Source organism: Echiichthys vipera (genome assembly GCF_963691815.1).
Source record: "Echiichthys vipera genome assembly, chromosome: 1".
Lineage (NCBI taxonomy): Eukaryota > Metazoa > Chordata > Actinopteri > Perciformes > Trachinidae > Echiichthys > Echiichthys vipera.
In genome coordinates, this window is record NC_139826.1 from 25,717,038 (window position 1) to 25,743,577 (window position 26,540).

The 26,540-nt window shown below is 39.3% G+C and overlaps 1 protein-coding gene across 4 annotated transcripts; it reads right to left on the reverse strand.

Moving 5' to 3' along the window:
* Positions 1-2,468: 2,468 nt before the first annotated feature.
* Positions 2,469-26,351, reverse strand: ext2 (exostosin glycosyltransferase 2). 4 transcript variants are annotated; one of them, XM_083926824.1, is made up of 15 exons: positions 26,209-26,351; positions 23,798-24,140; positions 23,450-23,673; positions 23,100-23,189; positions 20,948-21,064; positions 20,486-20,681; positions 19,941-20,080; positions 19,574-19,667; positions 12,692-12,823; positions 8,347-8,536; positions 6,639-6,805; positions 5,844-5,987; positions 5,345-5,473; positions 4,574-4,656; positions 2,469-3,866 (listed from the first exon to the last, which is right to left on the reverse strand). In XM_083926824.1, the coding sequence occupies exons 1-15, from the start codon at positions 26,283-26,285 to the stop codon at positions 3,728-3,730; spliced, it is 2,265 nt and encodes a 754-aa protein (XP_083782950.1). In that variant the 5' UTR covers positions 26,286-26,351; the 3' UTR covers positions 2,469-3,727. The 4 variants fall into 4 exon arrangements, with proteins under 4 accessions (XP_083782950.1, XP_083782952.1, XP_083782951.1 ...); XM_083926826.1 differs by lacking the exon at positions 26,209-26,351 and adding an exon at positions 25,212-25,335 and having other exon boundaries at positions 23,798-24,137; XM_083926825.1 differs by lacking the exon at positions 26,209-26,351 and adding an exon at positions 25,212-25,330.
* Between the last annotated feature and the right edge of the window lie 189 nt (positions 26,352-26,540).

A 26,540-nucleotide genomic window follows, 5' to 3' on the forward strand; every position in this document is an offset into this window, starting at 1 on the left:
AAACAAAGTGGTGTTTAATGAAATGACTGTACATCAATCTAAATGACACTCAGAAAACCTGGAATCAGGTAGTACTCTGGGGCATTTGTGCACTGTCCTTTAGGGGAGTCAACATGGGCCAGACAGCTAATGTTAACCCCAAACAGCTCAATCTGGCCATGGTTACAGATTAAACCTGTTTTGTAGAGTAGCAAAAGACACAATGATAGTCATTACGTAAGGCAGTGACCCAAAGTCTCAATAAGGGAAGATCAAGTTTGAGCCCAACCTCATGATATCTGAGCAGGATCTGTTTTTTTAAAACCACTAACGAGTCAGGGTAAAGCACCTTAACAAATCGTGTTCCCTGTCTCCACTCCGGTTACAGCTTTAACTCCCTGTTTACTTCAATCTAGGCTTGGAACAACGTGCCTGTGTTTGTTTGTTTCTCTCTGTGGAAAGAGAAGAGGAGGGGGCCAGCCAGAGATGAGCCCAAATCATATCCATATCCTCATAACGTTCAAATATTCAAACACTAAAACTGCTTTTCCCTGGTAACTGCTTCCTCCATTGTGACAAGAATAGCAGATGAGGTTATAGTGTGTGCTTCCTTTGTTAGCAAGGCCTGAATTAAGCGGAACAAAGGGTTTCAAGAAAACCTGATACCTTGTAGTACACTTTCTGGCTGAGCAACCGTTGCTAATTCACTATACTGAACCATATTCACTGTCTTCCAGGGCAGGTAAGAGAAGCAGGATGCAGGCTGTAACCTGTCATCAGCGCAGGTCAGAGTCTTCCGAATTATATCCAGTTCTACTCTCTGACCCAAATCCAAGGCATATGCACAATATTAACTATAGGGTACATATCTTTGACTTAAACTGAGAGCGTCTCGTTGCAAATGTGGACATGGGGGCCCCTGTGCTCTAGCTGTGGGGTTGGACGGAGGGCGAGCCACGAGGGCGTCTGCTGTGTTCCGGTGTTCTGGGAAAAGGACAGTGCACACAGCTGCGCTCAGGGGGTAAATGCAAAACAAACATGCCTCACACATGCTTCCCCCTCAGCTGTCATGGCTCTGCTTTCAAAGATCCCACCTCCTCCTCCTCAATACACTCATACACATTGCTCTGTGCCTCTCCCTTTGCTCACTTCCACCATGTCCACCGGCTTAAAGCTGCAGCCCCTCATTCGCAAGGTCCGAGGCACAGCCGCACGGGAAGGCTTTTTAATTAATGCTGAGCCATGTGGAGGCTGTGGACTGCAGTATTGTGTGTCAGGACAGACAGGGCCTTCTGTTTTCTGGTTGGTTTAATAGACACACAGACATATGTACTGGCATTCAGTAGCTCAGGTTTAAACAATAAATACTCAAGGTTTCACTCCTCTGAGTATTCAGCATCATTATTCTTGACTGAAACATCTCCAGCGATGTCAGGAGAGAACACACTCAATCAATCACTTTTCCTACAATCACGCAAGGACTGTTGATGCAAGATTGCATAAAAGGCCTCTCCCTCCTGCACTCTGCGTAACTCCATCCCTGAGTGATGAAGTCATCGTCCACTTTTCTCATTTTCTAATACTACTGAAGTCAGGCAATCAGTATAGGAGTAAATATATGATAGACGTGTGCTGCATGTACATTTTCGTGCATGGAAAATGGATTGAAGTGTTTAAGACTCCTGGAAGCGTTTCTAATTAGATGTCATGTTTTATTTTGTGAGACAGTTTATGGAGTATTTGAGTGTATCACTTTTTTTTCATTTGGTGGTACAATTGTATTTCCAGAGTTGTGTTTGAGCATTGTTTTCTCTTAATATGCAAGTTGTTTTTTTCCCTTTTGTGGCTTTAAGCTGTCTTTTGAAATGTGTATGAATTTACTCATGCTTGTTTTACGTTTTGTGTGATTAAAGTACAATAAGTTATTGCACTTCTATTCAAGTATTTGTCATTTTATTTGCTATGACAAGGTTCCAACGGCAAAAGACAGCAGATAAAGGATAGAAGGTAAAGTACAAGTACATATATTTAGAAATCACTCAAGTCTTCGGCTAAAGAGGACTTGTGATGCGATTAAGTTGTCTGCTGTTGTTAAAAAACAGTGTCGTATTGCATTGCACCCACTCTGCCAAAATATTGTGTCATCCTGTAGTCACATTCTGAAATCCCCACGCATTTCAGTCCCTTTGAAGGGGCACGAGTGCTGAAATGAGATCTCACAACCCGCAAGAGTATCACGCTAATTGAAGTTGACAAAAATACGAACTGCGCCCTTTTGAACTGCTGACACTGAACAGGGTGGATTAGGCTGCGTATATTAACAACAGGTGACGGGCTGGAGGGAACAGTGGATCGCCCGTGTCATGGAGGCTCTGCTGTGGACGGTCACAGACTGGAGTAAAGACAGACATGAAAAGGAAGAAAAATGTCTTACTTCATCTTCACATCAGAAACATGTAGATGGGGAAAAAAACATTAAGACTATAAGACACATTAGTTTGGTCTTTACTTATTGTGTATTACAAAGTCATATTTACACTTAAATACATAAACCCAGTCAAAAAATTTAAAACAATTTCACTGACCTTATGAAAATGATAAAAAAAAGGGCAAATGAACCATCACAAGGCAATGTTAATAACACCGCATTCAGTGTTACAGCCTAAATACGGGAGCTGGGACAACTACAACACAGACACACACCAAATAAAAACGAAGCATTGCATCAACAGTTTATACATATCGGTTTTGAAAAGTGTGGATTTAGGAAATGGACTTTCCTTCAAATGCAAAAAACAACTCCTATGCTTATGTAGTGTTACATTACTATACACATAACTCATTAAGTGACTTTTTGCTGTTGCAATTAGCACCACTGTGTGTGTGTGTATATATACATATATATATAGAGAGAGATAGAGATAGAGAGAGAGAAAGATGTTCATATCGAAAGGCTTGCTCAGGCAGTATAAAATTACAATTCAAGATGTTCCAGTAGCTCAGCATCAAACTTTTAAAATCAGCAGTTACACACTCTAAATATTAGATTTATGGTACCAGCTTTGTCCAATCTGATTAAAACAGAACACAAGTGAAACATTTACTGTACATCATCTGTTGTACGCTGTGTTAGCACATTCACTTATCCATTAAAGCCTAGGATAGATATACCTTTGAATCATATAATTTTATACCATGTAAATTAAACATGTATTACTTTAAATACAGTACAGCTAAAATAATCAGGTCAAAAATCCTGGTTGGAGCATCATAAATTATCACAATTAATACAAATATATACACTGTATACGCTGATTCCAGAGCAGCTGGAGCCAAAAGTTTCCAGCTCCAAAACAGTAACAGTGAGGGGCCACAAGCCTCCAGTCAGCCTGTTCGTCAAACATCAGACTCAGTTAGATCCTCCAATAGCAATTCATGTAACATTAGTGTATGCATCAGTACTGGTAAATGTTTGAAAGTCACTTTAACCCAAATAAACAAATCACTTACATCAGACTCATCGCCATCCCTAGATTCTAGTGTTCTCAAGATATTGTTAATGTCCTGCACAAGTGTGCTTTTAAATTCAATCCAAAAAAATCAAAGTGAACATCACTTGAACTGAGGGGTGACAGAAACATTTACCACTTTAGTCTGAATATTGGCGTTTTGACACAAAAGACAAAGTTGTTGACAAATGTTGAAATGTTGAGGCTGTGATGAGGTCCGAACATCTGTTATAGGCTGGTCAGAGACTGCCGATGTTGGGGAAACTCTTGAGCTTCTCTGGGAAGTCGTCTTTATAAAGCACCGGGTCTGCACGGTGTTCCACCACCTTCAGAGGCATTGTACCAAAAACTGATGCAAACTTGTTGATGCACTCAGATCTAGGGACAAAAACAAAATGGATTTACTTGAAGATTCAGGCTAAAAACATGTATTTATTTATCAACTTCTGATTAGTAATGTTTGCGAATGATAAATTGTTTTTTTTACATTTATATCTCTGTTTAATGGCATGCAGAGGATATATCGACATATTGATCTTGTGTGTTTACTTTTGCACAGCTTAAGGAATTTGTAATACAAAATATGCCGGACTTTACATAAATTATTGCATATGACATTAAAGAGGTAACGGAAAACACTGAAAATAATTTAGGTGCAACATTTTTAACTTTATTTCACTAATGCTGCAAGTTTTTTTTAAGAAAAAGGAGCAGATGGATTTAAACTGAGTTCCCCCAAGTTTTATGTATGTGGTGTGTCCTGCTGCTACAAAACACTATTGACTGCAGTGTAATGTAAACAAGGTTCTCTTGCTATGAAAAGATAATGCTTTTGGTAAGAAATGCGGATACGCTGCTGCTGATTATGCACCAGAGCCCAACAAAAAAAACTTTAAATTACAGTATATGTACGACAAATGGTATCTCTGTTTTATTAATTTTTTTATTATTTGAAAAGCAACAAAAAGCTGAAAAAAAAAAACAATTAATAGCTATAAAAATATTCTAATTCTGAAAATCACACACATGCATGCACACTAAATAAATTCTACTGTGCTCATTTAATTTCCAAAAGAGTGCCGTACCTCTCCACCATGTGCGTTTGATCCAAGGACAGTCCATCAATGGCAGTACACTCGGGGCATTTGAACTTCTTCCTGGGGGTCACCTAAACAGAAGCAGGACAAAGTCACACCAGTAATGTCAGCTCACTTTAACTGTTTGTTAAACCTGAGCAGCGCAGACAGACGCTAATACACTGTCCGGTATGATGACATTCTTCAAGAACTTTTTCCAAACCCAGCTTGTGGAAAAAAAAAAAAAGTCTGAATTCTCATCAGTGGAGTTGGAGAGAGATGATGTATGGCTTTCCTCTGTCTAACCTCCATCACATCCACACCCCGACACATGCCTACACCGCACTCTCTGAATCTGTGAATGTATGAGTGCAGAAGAAAGCAGGAGACATTGAGAGAGCAATACAGAATGGGTTTGGTTGGAGAGGGTGGGTGTTTTCTGAAAGAACCTGAAGGAGATACGGTGGGAGGTTGAAGTGCGGGTGCAGGCAGAGTGTGCAGGTTGTGATTTGATGGCAGGGTGTGCGTGAGCCCCGGTGAATTTAGGAAAACATACTCAGAGGGGGAGTACCAGTGAGTGACACCCAGATAAGGGAGGTTAAGGCTGGGCTTTAGCTTGGGCCCCTGCACCTGGGCACAGTGAGTGTGATGAGGAGGGGGAGAGGCAGTGAAGTTGAAGGGTGACAGCTGATCAAACCCAGAGATGCTGGTCCGCTTTGTCAGGCTTCAGCCTCGCTCTGCAAGCTCAAAGCACCTACATCATCAGAGCTATGAACCTACCTTTATGGGAGCTTTTCCTGTGATATTAGCCACCAGGAAGTTCATGGCAATATCTTCACAGTTCATGTGAGCGTCCACCCAGTTCTTGATGTCTCCAGGCATTTTGTATGAGTACAAATAGTTGAAGTACTGGAATGGAAATGAACAACAGATTATTAATAGGTAGCGTATAAATATACTGCAGACTCATTAAGTTCAATATTGCAGACACTGACAGGGTGACCCGAGAGTATGTAGGAGGAACTACTGCACCAGAATTTGCTTTGAACTTAAGTGAGCGTGAGCTTTTAAGTATAAGTGAGACACACACACACACACACACACGCACACTCGCTTCATTCTTGATTTGATTTCCACATATAATGGAAAATTTCCCTTTTCAAAACTAGTTTGGTGAGCATCATTACAAAGTAAAAGTTCTAACACCCGCAAGTAGATTTAAGGGAGATAAAAGAGGCAGAGCTCAAGCAGCCTAAACTACTTAATTTCAGGGTCTCACCTTGTGGTAGAAGGCGGCCCCGGTTAGAACCATGGAGACCTCGTTGGTCCACTCGGACTCATACTTCCACTTCCCCATTTCGTGGTCCCAGAGGTGCAGCCGGCCTGGGTAGCCCACCAGCCTGTCGGGGAACTCCCTCCATACCTGGAGCAGGACAAGAAACAGATCGTTGAAGGCATTTTCAGTTGAATTGAACAAAGGTGAAAACTGATGGCTAAAACACTAAACACATGAATAATTAGGGGGTATTCAAAAGAGAGTGTAAGACTATTTAGTCTTTAGTTTCAAATGATCTCTGAACATTTTTGTCTGAGCCAAAAAATTTCACAACTGAGAGTCAGATCCAGATCCCCCCCCCCCCCCCCCCCCCAGATAGAAGTAGCTTTATGATGGCTGAAAATATTGACTTGACACCAGCAGCCAGTCTGATCATCTGGTCATTCAGACAGCTCCTCAATTCTGCCTGTAATTCCATGTAATTATCCTTAAACTGAGCACAATTTTATTAAATGGCTTCTAAATGGATTCAGGTGAGTGTGCCGGGTTAAGTGGGGCCCGGCAGGTATGTGGGCATGGAAAGCATCAGCTCTAGACCTGTCATCATTCTTCACACATCAAACACATTCAGCAGGCAGCCAAATCCCCAACTAGTGGAGAATGAGACGGTAATCTCCCTGAATGACTTTAAACTCTGGGATCAACTTGAAATGGCTCCCTGCAATACGTCAGAGGAAAGATGGGAAAGTATGGTCAAGGTTAAGATTTACATTTTTTTGAATGGGGTCTTTTTCTCACCTCATAGCCAAACTGCAGTTCATCAGATGTCAGCATGATGATGTCATCATCGATCGCTAGCACAGCTTCTGTCTCGATCTCGTCGTAGGGGAAGAAGCGGTTACTCAACTTGTTCTCTTTGGTTCGCACAACTTTGAGAGGAACTCCGATCTTTGGCCAAAGAGACTCTGCCAGGTGGAAAACAATACAATTACAACTACATATATACACACAAGTGAAACAATTTAATCCATTGATTGGTAAACAGAAAATTAATAGGCAAGATTTCAACGTTTGAACAATTTTTCAAGCAAAAATGGCCAAAAACTTCTCAAATGTGAATAAGAATTGTTTTATATGATAGCAAGTTGATAATCTTTGAATTTTTAATCACACAAGTAATCATTTATTTGAGAAAATAATCTGCACAAGATTTAACTGAATATTAAATTGTTAGTTGCAGCCATACACAGATACATATATCTAGTAAGTGACACAATAATGTATCTCTATATCTGGTCAATGTCAGTGTCTGAAGATGGGCGAGGAATTATGATGTAATTTACCACTGACAGACAGATATTTGAAGTCTGTCCTGCCAGTGGAAAACAGTGCTCTGGGAGTTTAGCTTTAGTCACTCACTCGTATCGCTACGCTAACCTCAAGCGTGTGCAAATCTAACCACATTAAGATTCTTCATGAGGCAGATCAACAAAGTATTTTTTCAGGAGAGAGTTTCAAACATCTTGGGCAGTGTCCATGGCACGGACTATGGCACAGACAGATCACACAGAATGTGTCCTCCCATTAATGGGGTAACTGGGGCCTGGCAGCCTATGAGAAGAGCTCCAGGTCCTCCTAACCACGTCTGAGGTCTCCTGTCAAAAGCTATTGTCAGGAAAACTGCTATGTTAAACGCCCAGAGTTTCTATTTTCACTCTGTCCATGTTGCTGTCACTCTTCTTTTATTTCTTAGGTTGCAAAGAGACAGTAGGAGTGAGGGAATTTTAGGCTATTATCTGAATTTCTAAACTTCAGCAAATAAGCTATAGCTTTTACATTTATTATAGCTGTGAGGCAGTTAATCTTAGCTGCCGTACACGTACAAGAGATCCTTTATATTAATGGATAAAAAACACTGAAAGCAGGTCAAGGCATCTGTTTGAGGTTCAGGCTCACAAACAAAAGCATTAATGCTAGATTATGTTATTAAAAAAAATGAACTTGCTTGCTCAGCATCTTCTTTAAAACAAAGTAGGAAGTAGAAATAGGAGCTTGTAAACACATCAGATCAAGGCTTGGTGCGAATGGGAAAATCTGCCTTCATATTGGACTGAGCCCCATAAGTCTGACCCATCAATGGCCCCTTGTTAATTATAATGGGTCACAAAGCTCCAGCCAGGCGCCGCTGATGCCTCTAATGAAAAGGCAACTCACAGCCACGAGGGAGCACTTCAAAGTCGTCTCATTACTTCATTACATTAGCTAACTCTTACAGCAGCAGGACCGATCTAAGTCCTGTTCCCGAACAGTCTTTGTCTGACTTAAACAGTCAGTGGGGTAAGGCACAATTAACTACTGTATACTGAATTGCTATATTAAAGGAAATAATTACAGAGCGAGATGCATAAATAACAACTAATAGGAGCAACTAATAGGATTGTAAACAGAAATTAAAGACAGAAACCTAAACTATATCTTATTTTTGATGAGAATCTGCTAAACTCACCCTCAGGAGGACTCTTGTTTTGGTTATTCCACACCACCAGTAGCTTAGCCAAGCTAGGAACCTTGGAGATTTCTGTGATGACCCGGAAAAGACTCTCAACGCGATCGTAAGTCAGCACCACTGCTGTGAACCCAGGTGCCCTTGGTGGGATAAGTGGCAAGAATAGAGGGCTGTTCACACTGGTCCACTTCTAAACAAGAAATGAAACAGAGACAAACAGGCCGTTTAGGATGCAAATCCATTCATTCTTTTTCATTTCCATGAAAAGCTACTGTAGAGCTAGTCTCATGTCTTCTGTGTTAACACCGTCTGTCAGGTTTTCCATGATTTAATCCACTATAATAGTGCTTCAATTGACAGTGAGGTCACCTGCAGTAATTTCCAGATTATGGTTTTTATTATGGAGCAAGAATCATCCAATAATGTCTCTCAGGGGCTAACAGAGGGAGAGCATGGGATGCCAAAAGCTTCCAGTCGGAATGCCAAGTAAACTCTACAGAAGCAGCAGAGGGACAAGAAAGACTGGGAAGGAGTTTGCAAACAAGACAGGTTGGCTACCCTCTGGGAACACCAGAGGCAGAGCACAGGGTGGAAACAGCAAGTAGTGGCCGTCTATTGTCAACTGTGGAACTCATGGAACTTTTTCTTTCATTGCTCCCCTTTAAAATGGCTTGTGAACCATTGGAGCCGCACTGACTGCAGCTTAGATCAAGTGAAACTGTTAAATGAAGGAAGTTACAGGAGAGTTTTCTGATGGTACATGTGTACTAAATACTAAACTTAAAACATTACAGTAATTTAGATTACACTGACACAAATCCAAAGACTAGTGGTAGTAGTCATGCAAACAATCACTTTTTGTTTACAAAGGTTGTTGTCTCAAGTGAAATAAAGACAATCCATGTATTCGATTTACAAGCATGTGTTATTCTAACACTAGCACCAGGGTTCACTCTTGATAAACTTCAAGGCTTCACAAATTATCCACCCTGGTTACAGTGACAATCAGTCTGAGATGGGCAAAGAGAGCATATTTAACACAGTAAATGTGTGGGCCTCTTGAAGAACACAAACTATTTCTCTTCTGGGTACAGGTGGCCACACAGTGATTATGTGAATCCTTCCAGAGCATCATCACAAGTCTGTCAAGAAAGACACAGCCACTGCTTTTACACAACATCAGTCACTCCTCCACCAATAAAATTCCACTTTACTGGCAAGTGGAAACTTCCTTGTGGTCATTCTCACATTGTCGAACAAGCAGAGGGGGAAATAATTAAACTTCACGCACACGCACGCACGCACTTCAACAGTATAAAAAAGGAGGTTAGAGACCACTGAAGTCATTTGTCAAACTGAATAAATTAGATGAAAAGAAAGCCAAAGCTCATTATGTCACCAACAGATCTGAAGGAGTTGATGCGTTTTACACTAAAAAAAAATTTTTATTTGGTTATTTGAACTTCTTCAGTGGTTCTCCATTAATCCTGAGGGTTTGTAGATTAAAGAGGAAAAGAAAATGAAGTACTAACAAGTGTTGAAAATGCCTTTATCTCTCTGTGTTATCTGTTGAAGCATTCTTGCTGAAACACAATTTTACATTCAACTTGAACCCATGCACATACAGTATAATATACACTGGAGATCAAAATTACAGAAGAAAGTATTATACTTGATTTATTCTGAAATACTGTTTTTTTATTGTTCAGAATTTGATATATGTTCTTTAACTATACCACTGCTGTATTAGCATGTTTTTTTTAAATGACCAAGGCACTTCAACAAAAACCTTTATTTTGTGAAAAATGCTTTTGTGAGCAAAATTAGAGAACAGTAACCACTGTGTCAGAAGAGAAGATTTAAACAATGTTTTCTTAGGGCTGAAGGATTAAATATGATGATAATGAATAGGAAGTGTAAAGGCCCTTGCTTTGAAAGACTTCAGCACATCCTCGCCCACAGGACATCACTAGTTTCTCACACAGCTCTGGTTTGATCTTGGTCCATTCTTCTTCAGTCTCTTCCACAGTTCGGTCACTTCAGTGGGTTTCTAAGCCATTACTTTGTTGCCAGCGATTTTCCAGAGATTCTCTATGGGGTTTAGATCTGGACTCTGATACTCCCTCCTCCAAATTTAACTCACTTCTTTACACACTTTGGGTTCAGTCTTTCCCAGTCCGATGCCATAATTCCCATCAGACCCAAATAATTTGAACTTTAGCAATGTTTTATGCAGCAGGAGTTGGGCCTCTTGTACAGCTCAATGGCAGGGTGAATGCAAATGTTTACGTGAACCTCCTTCAGCAAGATCTAAACCCCATAGAGAATCTCTGGAAAATCCTTGGCAACAAAGTAATGGCTTAGAAACCCACTACACTTACCGAACTGTGGAAGAGACTGAAGAAGAATGGACCAAGATCAAACCAGAGCTGTGTGAGAAACTAGTGATGTCCTGTGGGCACAGATGAGCTGAAGTCATTCAAAGCAAGGGCCTCTACACTTCCTATTCATTTTTTAATCCCATAGCCCTAAGAAAAAAGGTTTTTGTTGAAGTTCCTTGGTTATATAAAAAAAGCCACTCTAATTCTGAATAATAAAAAAGAACAATATTTCACAATAAATCAATTATTAATAATTTGTTTTGATTTCCTGTGTGTGTGTGTGTATATATATATATATAAACACAATCTCACATACGGTATATTACTAGTGTACACAGATGCACAGTAGAGTTGGATTAAATCTAAATAATTAAATTACAATTCATTTCCTGAAAAATACAAAGAAACAACTTATTTTATTGTGTTGTGTTTATTGTGCGGATTAAATCATTTTATAGTATGGTTAACCAGATGGGAATGTCAGCGCCATCAAAATAAAGTTGACTTTAACCCCATGAGTTATTTCATTTCAAATTCAACGTGCAGGAGAACAGTCAAAACAAAAATATCCAAATAAACAGAGTGTACTGTAACTTTCAAATAAGATAGTGTTCAAATTAGACTTTCATCATCACATTTCTGTGATGCCTCAATTCTTGTAATGTAGAGACCTTCTAAGTATGCCCACTACCTACACAAAAAACAAAAAGCAGCTTGTCCCTTACTCTGACACCCCCCCCGAACAATCCTGGGAAATGTGCTTTCAATTACCAGCCTAAAGACTACAGGAGGAGAGGGGGAAAATGTCTGCCTGATTTATTTAGTGCTCCGTGGAAGTTCTTCTCACCATCCATTCACTGAATCCATCGAGAAAACACTTCATCTCCCATCTCAGGCAGGAATGGACAAAAGTCTGTACCATGACACAATTAACCTCCTCTGTGTCTGAACAAACCTTGAGACCTGAGTGATACTGATCAATTGGATAAAAACAAGCTGGCAATGTCAAGTATAACTGCTTATTAACAAGCCATCTGCTCGGAGGAAAACACTCAATATTAGTCCTATTAGAACCAATTAGGTCTAATAGACCTGAATTTCTGTACAGATTTGAGGCAAAATAAAATGATGGACATCAGAAAACACCCCTTAGAGCGTTGCTCGTTTACACCAAGGCAACCTCATTGTGACTGCCACCTCTTTTATCTTAGCATTTCAGTGGATCTGCTGGGATACTTGTAGACGTTTGACAGATGCAAAGACACTATTACTGTATGCCTCCACACACATGATCACATGCACATGCCTCTACCCCACAAGCTGAGGATTGAGGAGACTCTAGATCAGACCGTGCTGATTAACAACTCCTGAGAGATTGCCCAGCCAAGCTGTCTGCAAGCACAACCTCCCACAACCGCAGGGATGCTAAACACACACACCATTCTTCACATCCAGCGTACTTTCTACAAACACAATGACTCAGACATGCAGGAACTTATTTTTCACCACGACGGAGGCATCCTCCTAGAGCAGAACTGCTGACACAAACTGGCTGCCTCAAAGCTAGCTGGGTGTATACCAAACTGCGAAGCGAAGCATGTGTGATGCTTCAGAAACACTGAAGGCATCTACTGTCACTCTGCCAAAGAGGCTTTGATTTACAAGGCTCAGGAGAGCTGATATGTCACTGTGAGCGTCTGTATGGTCAAAGCTCCATTCTGGATTGGTTTCATCATTCAGATGTCTGCAATAAAAAGACTTCGAGGAATACAACTGAGTGCCTCAGCACAGTAGAGCACACAGACTGTATAGATTATAAAGTTGTATGTTGAAATAGATACTAAATACTTCTGGAAGGCAACAATGGAAGGTTAGGACAAAAATATTGAAACAATATTGCTCAATGGCTTAAAGTTGCAAATTATTTCAATATAAATACACATCAAGTCAACACAGTTACATACCACCACAGGTGGATTGTTCCACTGCTCGTAAGTTCGCGCAGCATACGGGTAGATGCGGTCATTGATAATCTGGAGCGTTGTCAAGCCAATAGCCTTCATGGAGCTGAAGTAGGCCTCCCAGAACCAGTGTGCCTATGGACAAATGGAACAGACTTGTTAAAATGTACCCATAAATACCACATGTTTAGAGGATCAACATTGCTCTACACATTAACAAAAGTAAATTAACCAAATAAACCTTATTAAATACTCACGTTACAGATGTAGCTGGAAAATACATAATTGGATATTTGCACTGATTGATGAAAAAACAAACATCTCGTCTTGTTGGTAACCTCGTATCTCCATATATTGTCTATGTCAGTGAATGATATTGGGCACCCTTTACAACCGTCTGTGGATTTTATAATATTTATTCACTGAAAAGTACTAAAAAGAGGTTTTGACTAAATCTCGTGACTCGATTAGATCCTCAAACTGTCATCAAAACCTCATAACCCCGACCCACCTCGCAATTTGAAAGAAATGAGCGGAGGTAAAGAAAGCTGAAGGTAAACAGAGACGAGGCGATTTCATCCAACTTTGTCTCAGCTAAACATCAACAGCTCAATAAAATGTTTTCAAATTAGCGGTTGCCTGAAAAGTAAAAGTTTTAGACATACAAGTATTTATGTACAAGTACAAAATGTAATTTAAAAAATGGCAATCTTGTCATTATCAAAAAACAATGTGCACACAGGTATAAGGAAACACTGCTTTTGCCTTTAGTCACCATAATGGAAATGTCAATGAAAAAGTACCAGAATCATTTACATGGACTCCAATAATTGACCTAACTTGAATAAGATAGTAGAGAATGAAACTGTTGTTACTGCTTATTGAAATGCTTTTGTAGTTTTATTCTCATTTTATGCTGTGGAGGACAGCCACTACATAACAGAAGATAACACCAGAGTGAAGTCATAGCTGTAAAATCCAGATTTTCCCCTGTTCCACGTCTTTAAAGACAATTTTGTAGCTCTCTCCAGCCTCTTCACCTTCAACAACTGTCCTTCTGAACCTCTCTAAAACTTCTTTTTACTGTGCCCGTTTTGCTTCAACAGATCACTGATGTGCACAGCAGACTTAATGATTACTGAACTCCCAACCCATATCTTAATGTTACCACAACTGTCCTCATTCACATTTCACTTTGAGCAAAGACAAAGAAATATAAAAAGAATGCATCTCTGTTGAAAGATAGTTAGTTTAAACTCTGGCTGCTTTATGGTCGAGATGCAAGAGAAGAGATTTGAAGAGAAATCAAGAGATTATACAGTATGTAGGGTTCATGAACTGTTTTTCACAATTTATACCACGAAACATGAAAGTTGCAATGAACTGATCAATCTAGAGTAGTGCTACTGGCCGTGACATATGCGTCTAGCCTCCTTGCCTCCTGCAGGCTCCAATTCTAGTTAGAAACTTCAAGGCACAGTTCAGAGGCAAAAAAACCCTATAAGAGTTAATGAAGCTTTAAACAACAGACACCGTGTTACACTGACCTGGCTCCATGCCTACAGCTCCTCGATGACCTACATGACACACCCCCCCTCTACAGAGAAGAGGATGTGAATATTTGAGTATTTAGGTGTAAAGCACTGGACATCCCACCATTGCCTAAATCACCTAGGTCTATAAGCACTGAACACAAAAACAACAGTTATTTTTATAGAGTGGTTGAGGGGATTCAAAAAAGACTTTCTAATCTCAAGGGGGAATCCCAGCGGCCCATAAATCAGCCAGTGATGAAAGTTTCTTTTCCGACGGGGGGAGGCAGAAAGCAAACTGTGCTGGCCCAGGGGCCCATACCTCCACCCTCTCCCAGCGCCTGCAGGAATTTTTATGAGCATGGAAGAAGAGACAGCGCTGCAAGAGAAGAGAAACCCTTTTCTCCATCTTCCGTTTACAGCATCTGTAGTCTACGCTCTGTTCTGCTGATGAATAAAGATGTGTAGCAGCAAACATACAGTAACTCTGAACAACTAAATCCATGAGTTAACCAAAATTTAATTCACCAATACGTAACGCTAAGTTAAAACGAAATTACCTTCTCATTTCCTTTTGGTTTACAGAGTTCCCCAATAGCTTCCACTCCTTATTTGTTTAAAATCATTAAAATAAAAGGTCAAAGAGATGATCAAAAACTGCTTATATTGCAGTCGTCTGCATCACTTTCTTTAACTCAGAAAAAGTTGTCAAGTGCCTGACAGATGATTCAACCTATAGAGCAAAATTGGCAGCCGGCGAGCTGTGGACAGACCCAGGCAATCATTAGTGTTTTTGACATAATCAAAAACAGCAGAGAAACAAAGTCCGTTTAATTCATGTGAGCTGCTCACTGGGAATATTGTTTTGCTCAAGATTTATTAGCACTTTACTTTTAACTGTGATCAAAACATTTCTACACACACAACTTGTTAATAATAAGAATAATTATAACCTACAAGTCTCCCAGGTGTAAATCAGTCCTTATTAGAAGAGCTAAAATATAAACTAGCAGGACTTTGGGTCTAGACGACCATGACTGATGACCACAACTTTAGCCGCAGGTTTCATGTGGAATTAGTTTTTGTGCTAGTTAGCCCTGTGGTTTCCAGACTATCCGACTGACACTAGTTCAGTGATGCAATTTCATCAAGTACAATTTTGAGGTACTTGAGAATTTCTATTTTATGTTACTTAATAACATCTCCTCTAGCTCTTGAGGGCAAGTATTGTACTTTTTACGCCTACTTTTATTTTAACAGCTTTAGTTACTAGTTCTTTTTTACAGATTAATACAAAATAAAACTAATCTTCCACAGCGCTCAACTAATAGATTATATAGATTACTATAAAACTTCACCTTTAGGGGCCTTTATATTAGTGATGCTATTAATTTAATTTCAAATCCAATGTGCAGGAGAACAGTCAAAACAAAAATATCCAAATAAATAGTGTACTGTAACTTTGAAATAAGATAGTGTTCAAATTAGACTTTCATCATCACATTTTTTTAAACTCTGTGATGCCTCAATTCTTGTATTGTAGAAGCCTTCTAATTGTACCCACTACCTACACAAAAACAAAAAGCAGCTGGTTAAGTATTAATGTGTCAATTATTATAAACCAACAATATAACATTTTTCATTCTGAGATGGACCTTTCTGCATTAACAGTACTTTTACTTTGGGTACATTATGTATATTTTGATGCTTATATTTACAGGCTTTTACAGTTTTAGTGTACGTTTGAAGCTGCAGTACTATAACTTTTAACACAGTACTTCTACAATGTGTTTTTAGCTAAATATCTTCTCCCACCACTGTAGTAGTTTGTGTGGCTCTAAATCGTTTGCAGTAAAACACAAAGGCACACCATGAGACTGTTAAAGCTCCTGTATTTGTGAAAGTAAAGAGAAGGAATCTGGTGAGGGACCTTGGTTGATAGTTCAGGGATATCAAATCTGCAAATCTCGATTGAGAAGATTAAGGAGCTGTTATTACATTTCTGACTGACCAAAAAAGCCTCGGACACCTGTCATCATCCTGGCTGAGTGTTCAGTTCTGTCTGAGGGGGATGCATGTAAAAGGGAGACTGAAGAAAAGCAGACAGCATATAAGGGAGAGGAGAGAAGACCCACTTGACATATATCCTATAAATCAGCTGCAGCCAGTATACTGTTCTGTATGGTTGAGTGCTGGGAGGCCAAAAAAAGTAGGGGAAGCTAAGGCTGAAAGAAAAATCTGGTTGAAGCTCAATACGAAGGCAGTTCTCCCATCCTATGTTATCTATTCAAATAAAATAAATGAATTGTCTTTGTTAATCTAATAAAGCTTGTATAGTATGTGTCCTATTTAGAGGGTATGATTCAAACAAGGCTCATGAAGTCGGCACACAAACATGGGCTCAGTAGTCTCACTTGAGCACTGTTAACATCTCACAGCTGTTTAGTATGCAGCCTTTTAAAGTGTGACCTATATGGATGCTATTACATCATCTCAAAGTTGAAAATGAGTTCTTGTGACTTCTGATGAAAGCTCAGCAGTATACCAGGTCTCTAATAAGGCTCCTTAAGGGGAGACACTAAAGCAAAAGCATAATTTTTTTATGTTCTTGTTAATTTTGAGATTGGGGGCTATTTTTCTTTCTTAACATGTCTACTTTAAGACTGTTGTAAAATGACCAAAATATAAATTTATGTATTTTACTAAACCCTGTCTATTTATGTCAATATAATTCTCTTAAAATCACAATATTTATAATTAGATAATGCCTCATTTGCATATTTAAGGAGGCACTGCACGTTTTTGAAATGTAAATAAATGATATGGCTGTACTGCAATGAAACAGTAATGCTGTTGTTTATATTGGCATTGCTTGTGTCAGCATTTCATGTGTTGAAAATGGCTCCACACGCCATCTGCTGTTTTATATCAGCCCTAAACCTACAAGTCCAATGCTGAGATCAAGCAGCTCAGTTGTGACTAATTAATGTCATAAAATATAAAAATGTTAACACCCTCCAATGAGGTATGTTGCATTTTCCAAATTATGCTGTGGGTGGAGTTAGGCTTAGACATGTGGTTACACATACATAACATTTCAGGAAGTTTATAAAACTATTTTCTGATTTATGGAGTGACAAAAACAGAGAGATACGGAATTCCCTCAGTATAAACCTTTGACTCTTATTTTAACCTGGATTTATCCAGTGTTCAGATTTATGTTATGTATGTAAATTAGCACATATCGCACAAGATAATTCCTAATTTGCATTTAAATCTAATAAAAAATATATCTTACTATAAGTAATCAACCAGGGAAGTTTCATTAATCTATAAATTAAGATTTTTAGCTTATTAACCCTTTTATTGGCTCCCCTAAACTTAACCAAATGCTCCGTCCCTGCAGCATGACCTGAAAACGGCCATACAGATGTTATTCTGCTACGGTCAACAAAAAAACAACTATCAATATTTGTGTGAAATTTTCTTCTTTCCCTACCCAAAGAAGTTTAAATGTATCAGCTTCGGTCAACCACCCATCCAACAATTTTTACCAATTAATTTTCTTTGGAGTATCTGTTTTGTCGATATCACAGGTATAATATCTGGCCTCCAACTCTAAAAATTATTAAGTATAATTTACGTTGACAAAACCATACGTTATACTAAAGAAACAAATTATAAGTTGTTCCTTCAAGGTAAGTATGCATTCCTATTTTTATATTTGTAAGCACAAAAGTCAGACCACATGGGAACATACACAGACACACTATGAAAGCAAAGGCTGCTGAGCCCTCTGCTGGCAAAACAAATTAAATACATCACCTCAACCACATCAAAAATAATAGTAATAATAATTCTAATTCTTTTTTGTTAATCAAGCTCTGTGTGAAATATGTATAAAAGAGTAGAATTAAAATGACCCCGTCTTTTACGCCAGAGAAGGTGGACACTGTACAGTATGGTCCCTTACAACACAGACTACATATTGAGGTGGACTGTGCAAATGTGCAGAATTGATTGACATCAAATTTCCATTCAGTATTACATTTCTGAGTGTGCTTTGGTTTCTTACGCTGAGTTCACATTACTGGCAACTGAGCAAGAAGTTACAAATAATTTTCAATGGAAGCCAGCTATGAAGGTACAAACTGATGCCTGACACTTTCAAAGCTGGCTTGTCCTCAACTTTCAACGGCAACTCAGTGACAATGTAGCTGGCCAGGCTTGGTCATTTTGAGCTTTTCTCACTTAAGGTTGAACACAGCATTAAAGGTGAGACTTAATATGAACTTTACTTCAGCAAAGTATGAAATGAAGCCTGAAAAGTAGAAAGCCGGGAAGACAATTTCTTAGCCGTCTTGTTTTTTAGAAAATACTATTTAAAAAAAAAAAAGTTATCTCCATTATGGTCCTACAATCTCCAGCCATTGTTTACTGTAGGTTAAAAGAAAACAGACTTTCTTTTCAATAGTAATCAATGTGACTGACAGGACATCACACTCTGATGCTTTAACTGTGGGTTAAGAGTGCGGTCTGTGACCAATACCACACAAAAAAAAAAATCATATATCGTGGTATACCATTAGTTTCGCTAAATTCATAGTAAAATTACTTCTGTGGTCAAGACAAGACAAGAATCAGCTCACAACCAATTCAATCCATCTGTAGAGCGTCAGAGCAGGCAGAGGAGTACTGTGACCAATGGGTAACAACACCAGATCTATTCTACCAATTTAGCTGTAAGCTATACACTGCAGAATACCCCACCCTCTCATGAGCAAGTCATGTTTTTGAGCTTGTCTTGTGTAATCCAACCCTAACCAGTCTTTAAACCCCTGGCCTAAAATGTCTGTTTGGTCAATATAATTAGTAAATGGACTAGAGTTGATACAAGGGAATGAGGAGCAGCTGAACTGCTGCACTTCTTTCAAAGCTGCTTTCACTTTTGTTTATTATGGCTCACTGCAGATATCAAATGGAAAGAGAGAGTGAGCAGTCTTCTGTGCATTTCACTCGAGCTTAAATCAACATAGTTGAGTCTTCTGAAAGCTTTTTTAAATCTAAAGTGAGCAAAAGAGGAAATTCAAACTTACATAAAGTAAGGGTGGTATCCAAATTTCTGTCTTCAGCACATCACACAAAATTTGTTCCAGCTCCCAATGACTGGGTTGGTTGGTTGGATCGTTAAGGTACAGGCACATCTCGCACATGACATGCAAGTGCTCTAACTCCACTGACAGCTGCTCTGACCACAATGTCAATCTGAGTTTTTAAACTGTAACTAAATAGAAGGCACTTTAAATAAACTTTGCTGACAGAGGTTTTCTCTTGAGCACATTGTGACTATTACCTGTCTTTGCATTTCTTCAACTTGTCTGTGAGGAATACTCTTTAGGATGGTGTACATCTCTGATAGCTTCTCCTCTGGAATTACCACAGACGCCCTGTGCAAAAACAGAATTAGTGAAATAAAAATTGACTGTTGAACCATTTACATGTTTTTCAACTGTTCGGTGAGTAGGGCTGCCGATAATGATTATTTTTAAAGTTGATTACTCTGTCGATTATAGGTGATTTAATTGAAACACTGGAGGAAGAATTTTTTTTTTTTAATAAATTACTCAGCGATTAATCGAATATCAAAATAGGCGATTTACTTAAAAGTTGACGACTAATTAATTATTAAATTAATCATTACAGCTCTATCAGTGACTGACCTTTTCCAGTCAAGTACTTCAGAGAATGGCAGAATGTAGGAGTCTGCGAGGATAACCGGGACACAGCCAGCCTGTAGCACATCACTGAGGGCAGCCTGACCCAATCGGGCCCCACGCAAAACCACACAGAATGAGGACTCCTGTAGAGACACAGTGGGAGCAAACTGTTAAAGGGACATGCAAAACTAACTAACTTACTAAAGCCAGACCCATTTTCACTGCTTTAATTTCTTCTAGAAAAAAAGAATATTTTAGGAACTTTAACATTTTGGCCAAAAGGAAGCTTTTATTTAAAGCCTAGGAACTAAGTTACCAGGAACTGCAGTACTAATCATGGCTGTGTAATACATGACTTCTCACACATGTATTTAGCATCCCTGCTGTCTATATTATGCACTGGTGGTTGAAGAATTATGTATCTCAAAATATCTGATTTGATTTTTTTTGTTGCCAAATTCAGGAAAGTAGTACATTTAACAAGGATACTGCGTCTTGATACTCTTTAGCTTTGAAATAAGTCATTTTAATGCAGTTGTACTTCCTACCTGCAGGATCTGTGGGTAGTCATACACCTGTCCCTTGTAGCAGCGTTTTCGTGCAGATGCGGCCCCCTGTGAAAGGTTGCTACACTTGTCCAGGAGGAGCAGCGCTTCACCATTTTCTTCCTTCAAGCGCTCCAGTTCAGCACGGTACTCTCGGTGAATGGCAGTTTGAGAGGACAAAATAAAAAAGCGCCTTGGCCTGGGGGAATGGAGAGAGGAGATAGGCAACTGCTTATCAAGTCATACTTTACAGTGTTGACTATAAACTCCTATAAACAAACTTCTATGAACTTTATTTCCATAACTAGACTCAAAGTCCATCCTAAATATCACACATCACAATGTTCCCCTGTACACTTTTGGCAGAAAAGTGGTTGATGGATAATGTTACTAATGTGACTTTAATCTGGTCATGATGTGCTACTCAAACAAGATAATGAGAGTTAATGTGTGAGAAGTGCTCACCCTGGCTGTCTCTCAGGCAGCTCAACATCTGCAGAGAGGGGGCTGTAAACTGGGATGCTGACATCATAACCTTGTCTGTAGGTCCATGTAGAGAAACCGCCTCCAGCCAGAAGTGCTCTGAAACAAACACACAAATGGGATTTCAACAGACATGAGCCACAGGAACATACCTTTAAACACAAATGCATTAATTTGCTTCCTAAGAGATCTTTTGCAACTAACAATGAGCGACATGAACTGACGTGACTTAGTGTCCTGATTAATAGATCCCATGTAATTGATTAAGTGATGATAAGTATTCTGGGTTCTGTTCTATTCTCAGGCAAGGTGAATATAAGTGGAAACACGTCGTTGGTCACACGCACCTGGTTCTGATGAGGCCCCATGCCAAATGGACTCCAGCTGGATGAGCCCAGGAAATTCCTTACAGCTAAAGATAGTGTTCATTGTCTAAAGGCTGCGTTCATGAGCCCAGCCTCTTCAATCCTCAACCATCACTCTAGCCTACAGATCATCTTGAGACATAAGGCTCTTTGCTGGTAAATACAACCAGATTTTGAATTTCTCCTCAAGGATTTCAGAAAATATGTTGTCTCGTAATTTCTTAATATCTCTTTCATCTTCATCAAAATTCTACCTTAAAATGCATAATCCATTGTAGCATTAAAATGAGTTGAATCTGTCTCAGAAACAAAATATGCATGAACAAGAAATTATGAACCTACAAGTTAGAAACAAGCTCCACCCACAGAGACTTCCTGGTTGAGCCAATGCGGAAGTGCCAAAAATTTAATTGAATTGAATTTCAATTAAATTGGATTTAAAGTGCCAAATCATAACAAATGTTATCTTTAGAGGGTAGGTATAGACCACACTCTATGACCTATTTTTGATTTACATAGACCCAACAATTCCTCCATAGAGTATGGTGGCAACGAAAACTTTCCCTATAACAGGCAGGAACGTCCTACAGACCCAGCTCTATGGAGGACGGCCATCTGTCTTGACAAAATCCTCTTAAAAATAACAACATAGCTAAGGACTCATAAGGCCTAGCTGTAAGATTTATCAAAAAGGAACGTTTTGAGCATACTCTTAAATATGGGAACAGTGTCTGCCTCCCGAATAACACTTGGGAGTTGTTTCCAGAGGAGAGGAGCTTGGTAGCTGAAGGCTCTGCCTCCCATTCTCCTTTTGGAGACTCTAGGAACGACAAGTAGCCCTGAATTCTCAGAGCGCAGCGATCTAGTCGGGTAATACGGTACTATGAGCTCTTTAAGATACGATGGAGCCTGACCAATAAGAGCTTTGTAGGTAAGTAGAAGAATTTTAAATTATATTCTAGATTTTACAGGTAGCCAGTGCAAAGAAGCTAATACAGGAGAAATATGTTCTCTTTTGATTTGTTTTAGCTAGTACACGAGGTGCAGCATTGCTGTTCGCTGAGTGTCCACTAGGGGCAAGTTTCATAATAGAGACATTTCTCATTGACCCCATGTTAAACAGGGCGTTTTCACAGCATAATTAAACCTATTTACGAACCGGTACAAAAAAAAACATTCTGGTCTGTATGTTTAGGTCATACTTCCATGACATATCCACACACCCCCCCCCCCCCCCCCCCCCCCACGTCACATCAATGCACTTTTTTGGTAAGAGGAAATGAGGTGGAGTCAAGGTCTCCCATAGGCGAGGACGATCGGGTCAAGTTTTTGCGAACAAACCTTGGCGTAGAGGCTATGTCCAATTTTTATACAGTCTATGGTTAAAAGTTGCTGATAGGAATCCTGAAAACATGGACTTTTAAATGTCAAAATTGACTATAGTCGTACATCAGCTAAGCAACAATTTTTTTGGTTCATGCACCAAGCCTATTCTTTGATTTAAATTTCCGTGTTTCTTTTTCTACATATTTTCATTAATTTCCATCCAGCTCCTGGAGGGCCACTGCCCTGCATGTTTTAGGTTTCTCTCTGCTCTAACACACCTGATTCTAATGATGTGCTCGTTATCAAGAAGCTGAAGCTTGTCACAGGTGTGATAATCGTTAGACTCAGGTGTGATAGAGTAGGGAGAAACCTAAAACATGCAGGGCATTGGCCCTCCAGGAGCAGGACTGCCCACCCCTGGCCCATTCTTATGTAATAGCTACCTGTCTCTGGGCACATCCAAGGCAGTATTGTAGTCAGGAGGGCCTCCAGGTAACATGTTGAAAAGTAGATGATTCATCCCTTTGTCCCATCTACCAAAAGATACACAATATTAGTGCTGGAAGGATAAGTAAATTAGCAGATTATATGGACAGAAAATTAACGGCAGTTTTCATAGCTGATCCATTAATGATGTAAGTAATACATCAATGATAACACACAAGAGCAATTTAAGAAAAACAGGTTCATAAAGACGAATAACTACAGAAAGCAAAAGTACCAAACTCTCTGACATGGTTCAGAAGTGTATTAAGATTTCCTTTTTCCTGACTGGTTCTACTTTAAACATTACCTGGGTAGCATTGAGAGAGCCTGGGCGGTCTCTCTGATACGCAGGGAGTTCTGGTTCAGCACATCAATAGATGGGACAAAAAGACAAGCTCTGGTGACGTCGTCAGTGTAAAAGTCACTGTCAGAGATGGCACTGAGCAGGTCATTGTACTCTCGAGACAGTCCAGTGCTGCTGATGGGAACCCCTAATTCGTCCACAAACTTCTGCAGCTGGTAGATGTACACCTACAAAAGCGAACATTTAAAAAAACGGGCTATAATTTCATCAAGTAACAATGCAAAACATTGAAAGGATATGTTTAGTTTGTGTAAGCTCTGTGATATGAGGGTCATTGTAAAGGGCAGTTACCTTGATTCTGTTTTTAGGATTGTAGCCACATCTGTACACGTCAAAACATGTGTGCATGCGACAGCTGAGGTCCCCCCTCTCTGGAATAGGACTGGAGACAGGCAGGCGGACCAGAGGTGCATCATGAACACTGCGTTTATCAAGTGTCCAGTCAGCTGCGGACTCAATGGAGTGAGGCCAGAACTGAAACATGCCGGTGGCGATGAGTCCAAGCAGCACCACAGAGAACAGGGTGATGTAGTATATGCGATGCTTGGTTTTCATCCGCGGGATGAGAGCAGGGCCCCGCGAGCTGTATTTACCAGAGGCATACATGGCTGATGCTTCTCTCTCCAAACAGCTACTGAAAAGACAGGCTTCTATTAAATGACAATGTTAGGTAACATTACTCCTATGCAGAACTACCTTGTAATAAAAGAAAGGAAAATGAAGTGTACTCCAGAGAATGATGACCTAAATACACTCACACTACGGCAAGCTGTTTTAACAGTTAATAGCTAAACTGGATATGCATTGCAGATATCTGTAACGCAATTCTTCCTGGTCAAAAAGAAGATTTCAGATATCCACTTTTGCCAGTTATGTGTATTGGGCTTTCAATTCTCATCCACAATTAGATTTTAGGTATCTAGAATAAACATTCTGGATATCTATAATGTCACTCTTAATAGGAAAAACTCCTATTTCAGCTATCTACAATTCTGTTGTTACTAGTTATTTAAATTTCAGATATCCATAATGTAATTTTGACTATCAAAAATACATTCTGACTAGCAAAAATGTCATTACGGATATGTACAACTGCTATTTTCGTGTTAAAAATTACATTACAGCTCTCCAGTATGTTCATTCTAGATATCTGAAATCAACATTCTGACTAGTAAGAATTCAATTTTGACTGGGACAACTGGTATTATGGATATCTAACATGTAATAACAGATAGCCGTGTGATTTGATTAAATAATAAAACGGCTTGCCATAGTCACACAGGTCCCCCCAAATAAAACGTATTTTAATGCCAAAACTGTGGTTCCTATGTTCCCCATTAACAATAATCAATTTTCATATTGTTCTGTCGCTGTCAACGTCGATTATAACATATCCATAACTGCCAATGTTACCAATCCAAAGATATTGACCATGACGCGAGGGTAAAATCGTAAGACTTGTTGACTTGACGGTTAATGTTCAAGGTAAACCACCAAAAGAACAGCGACGAGAGCGACTTAATAAATAAATTAGGACGCCAGGCCAACGTAACTAAGTACCAAGTACCGTAGTTAGCTAAACCAGCTGTGAAAACATTCATGCTAAGTTGGCTCACTTATCTCAGCTGACGTTATTAAACGTTATAAAACGGTCGAAAAAGAGGATTATTCCAACGTTATTAATATAGGTATATGTTTTACCTACCGAGACGTTTAACGGAACGATGGTTCGACAGTCTTCAGTTAATTCATGGTAACGGTTGGAAAACAGGCTACACTTGTAAATACTGTTAATGCTAAAGTTAACCTAGCATCAAGCTAACGTTAGCGCGGAAGTCTCCTTCTTCTTCTGTGGGTTTGGCAGACTAGACACAGCACTAGCGCATTACTGCCATCTGCTGTTTATTAAGGGAAGAAGCGCCCTCTTGGGAGCCAAAGCATGTGTTAAAGTATGTGCACGCCACTGTATACAGTAATTTATATTTGCTATATTTCAGAGATATTCAACAGGGGGTCCGGGACCCCTGGGGGAGTCCTCAGAGTTGCTCCAAGAGGTCCGCCAAAATATTGTTTGGTACCTCTTTCAAACATGAAAATATGCATGAACATTAATCCAACATATTATTAGCAATGATAAAATCGGCCTATATATTTTTTTTAAATTGAGAAACATTTAATTCACACAACATTGATGAAAGGCTTACTGGCTGCTAAGTAAGGTAGGCCTAGCTACTACATGGCTAAGTATTAAGTGTTCACTATGCCTTCCACGTGTAGGCCTCTGTTTAACAAAAACATGGTGTTTAAATCTATGAATATATCAATGACAATTATAATATCTTAGTATTTTATGCATCATCAAAAGGTATGTGTCTAGGCTACAGTAGTAGAGGGTCAACGTCAACCCACTGTGCAATATTCACTCTGTGTGAAGTAGTCACTGTTTTTAACATGCCTTAAATGTATATATTATGTTATATCTAACTTTAGGCTATATTAGCTATAAGCTAATAGTTATAGCCTAGGCTATATACAGTAGACTTTATGTAGGCTATATTTGTTGCTTCTTATATTTTCTTATTGTATCATATTTTGTTTATTTTATAGGCTATTCACTGTTTTTCTTGTATTTCCTCTTAGATTTGCTACCATACTTGATTTTATATTTTACATCCCTTACCTACATTAAGCCTACTACTTACTGTTTTTCTTCTACGGATCCTTCCAGCATAAGCATGTCACACGTTTGTACTTCTATAACCGATGTGACAGTAATCATCTTAAATCTTGACTCTTGATGGCAAAGAAAAAAAGTTTATCCAGCTGGACCCAGGTCTCTGAAAAGCATCCCGTTTTGCAGTCAGTAGTTCTTGCACTGAATGAGGATGTATTTTGACTGTTTCTGAACCTCCACATTTCCATTTTCCATCTGGGTGTTTCCCAATCAGAGCCGGCCCACTCCTTAACCCACAACGACCAAGCCTCAATCTGGTTATGACAACAGAATCCACTTATTTCCATTGTTTTCCTGTTA

Bases quoted from the DNA above. Each gene is read 5' to 3' on its own strand.
- ext2 (XM_083926824.1), bottom strand. From the start codon at position 26,285: ATGATTACTGTCACATCGGTTATAGAAGTACAAACGTGTGACATGCTT. The intron at 20,682-20,947 runs GTGAGCACTTCT...CCATTCCCCCAG, and splicing joins CTGCCTGAGAGACAGCCAGG to GCCAAGGCGCTTTTTTATTT. The intron at 4,657-5,344 runs GTAGGTTCATAG...GCTTCTGTTTAG, and splicing joins CAGGAAAAGCTCCCATAAAG to GTGACCCCCAGGAAGAAGTT.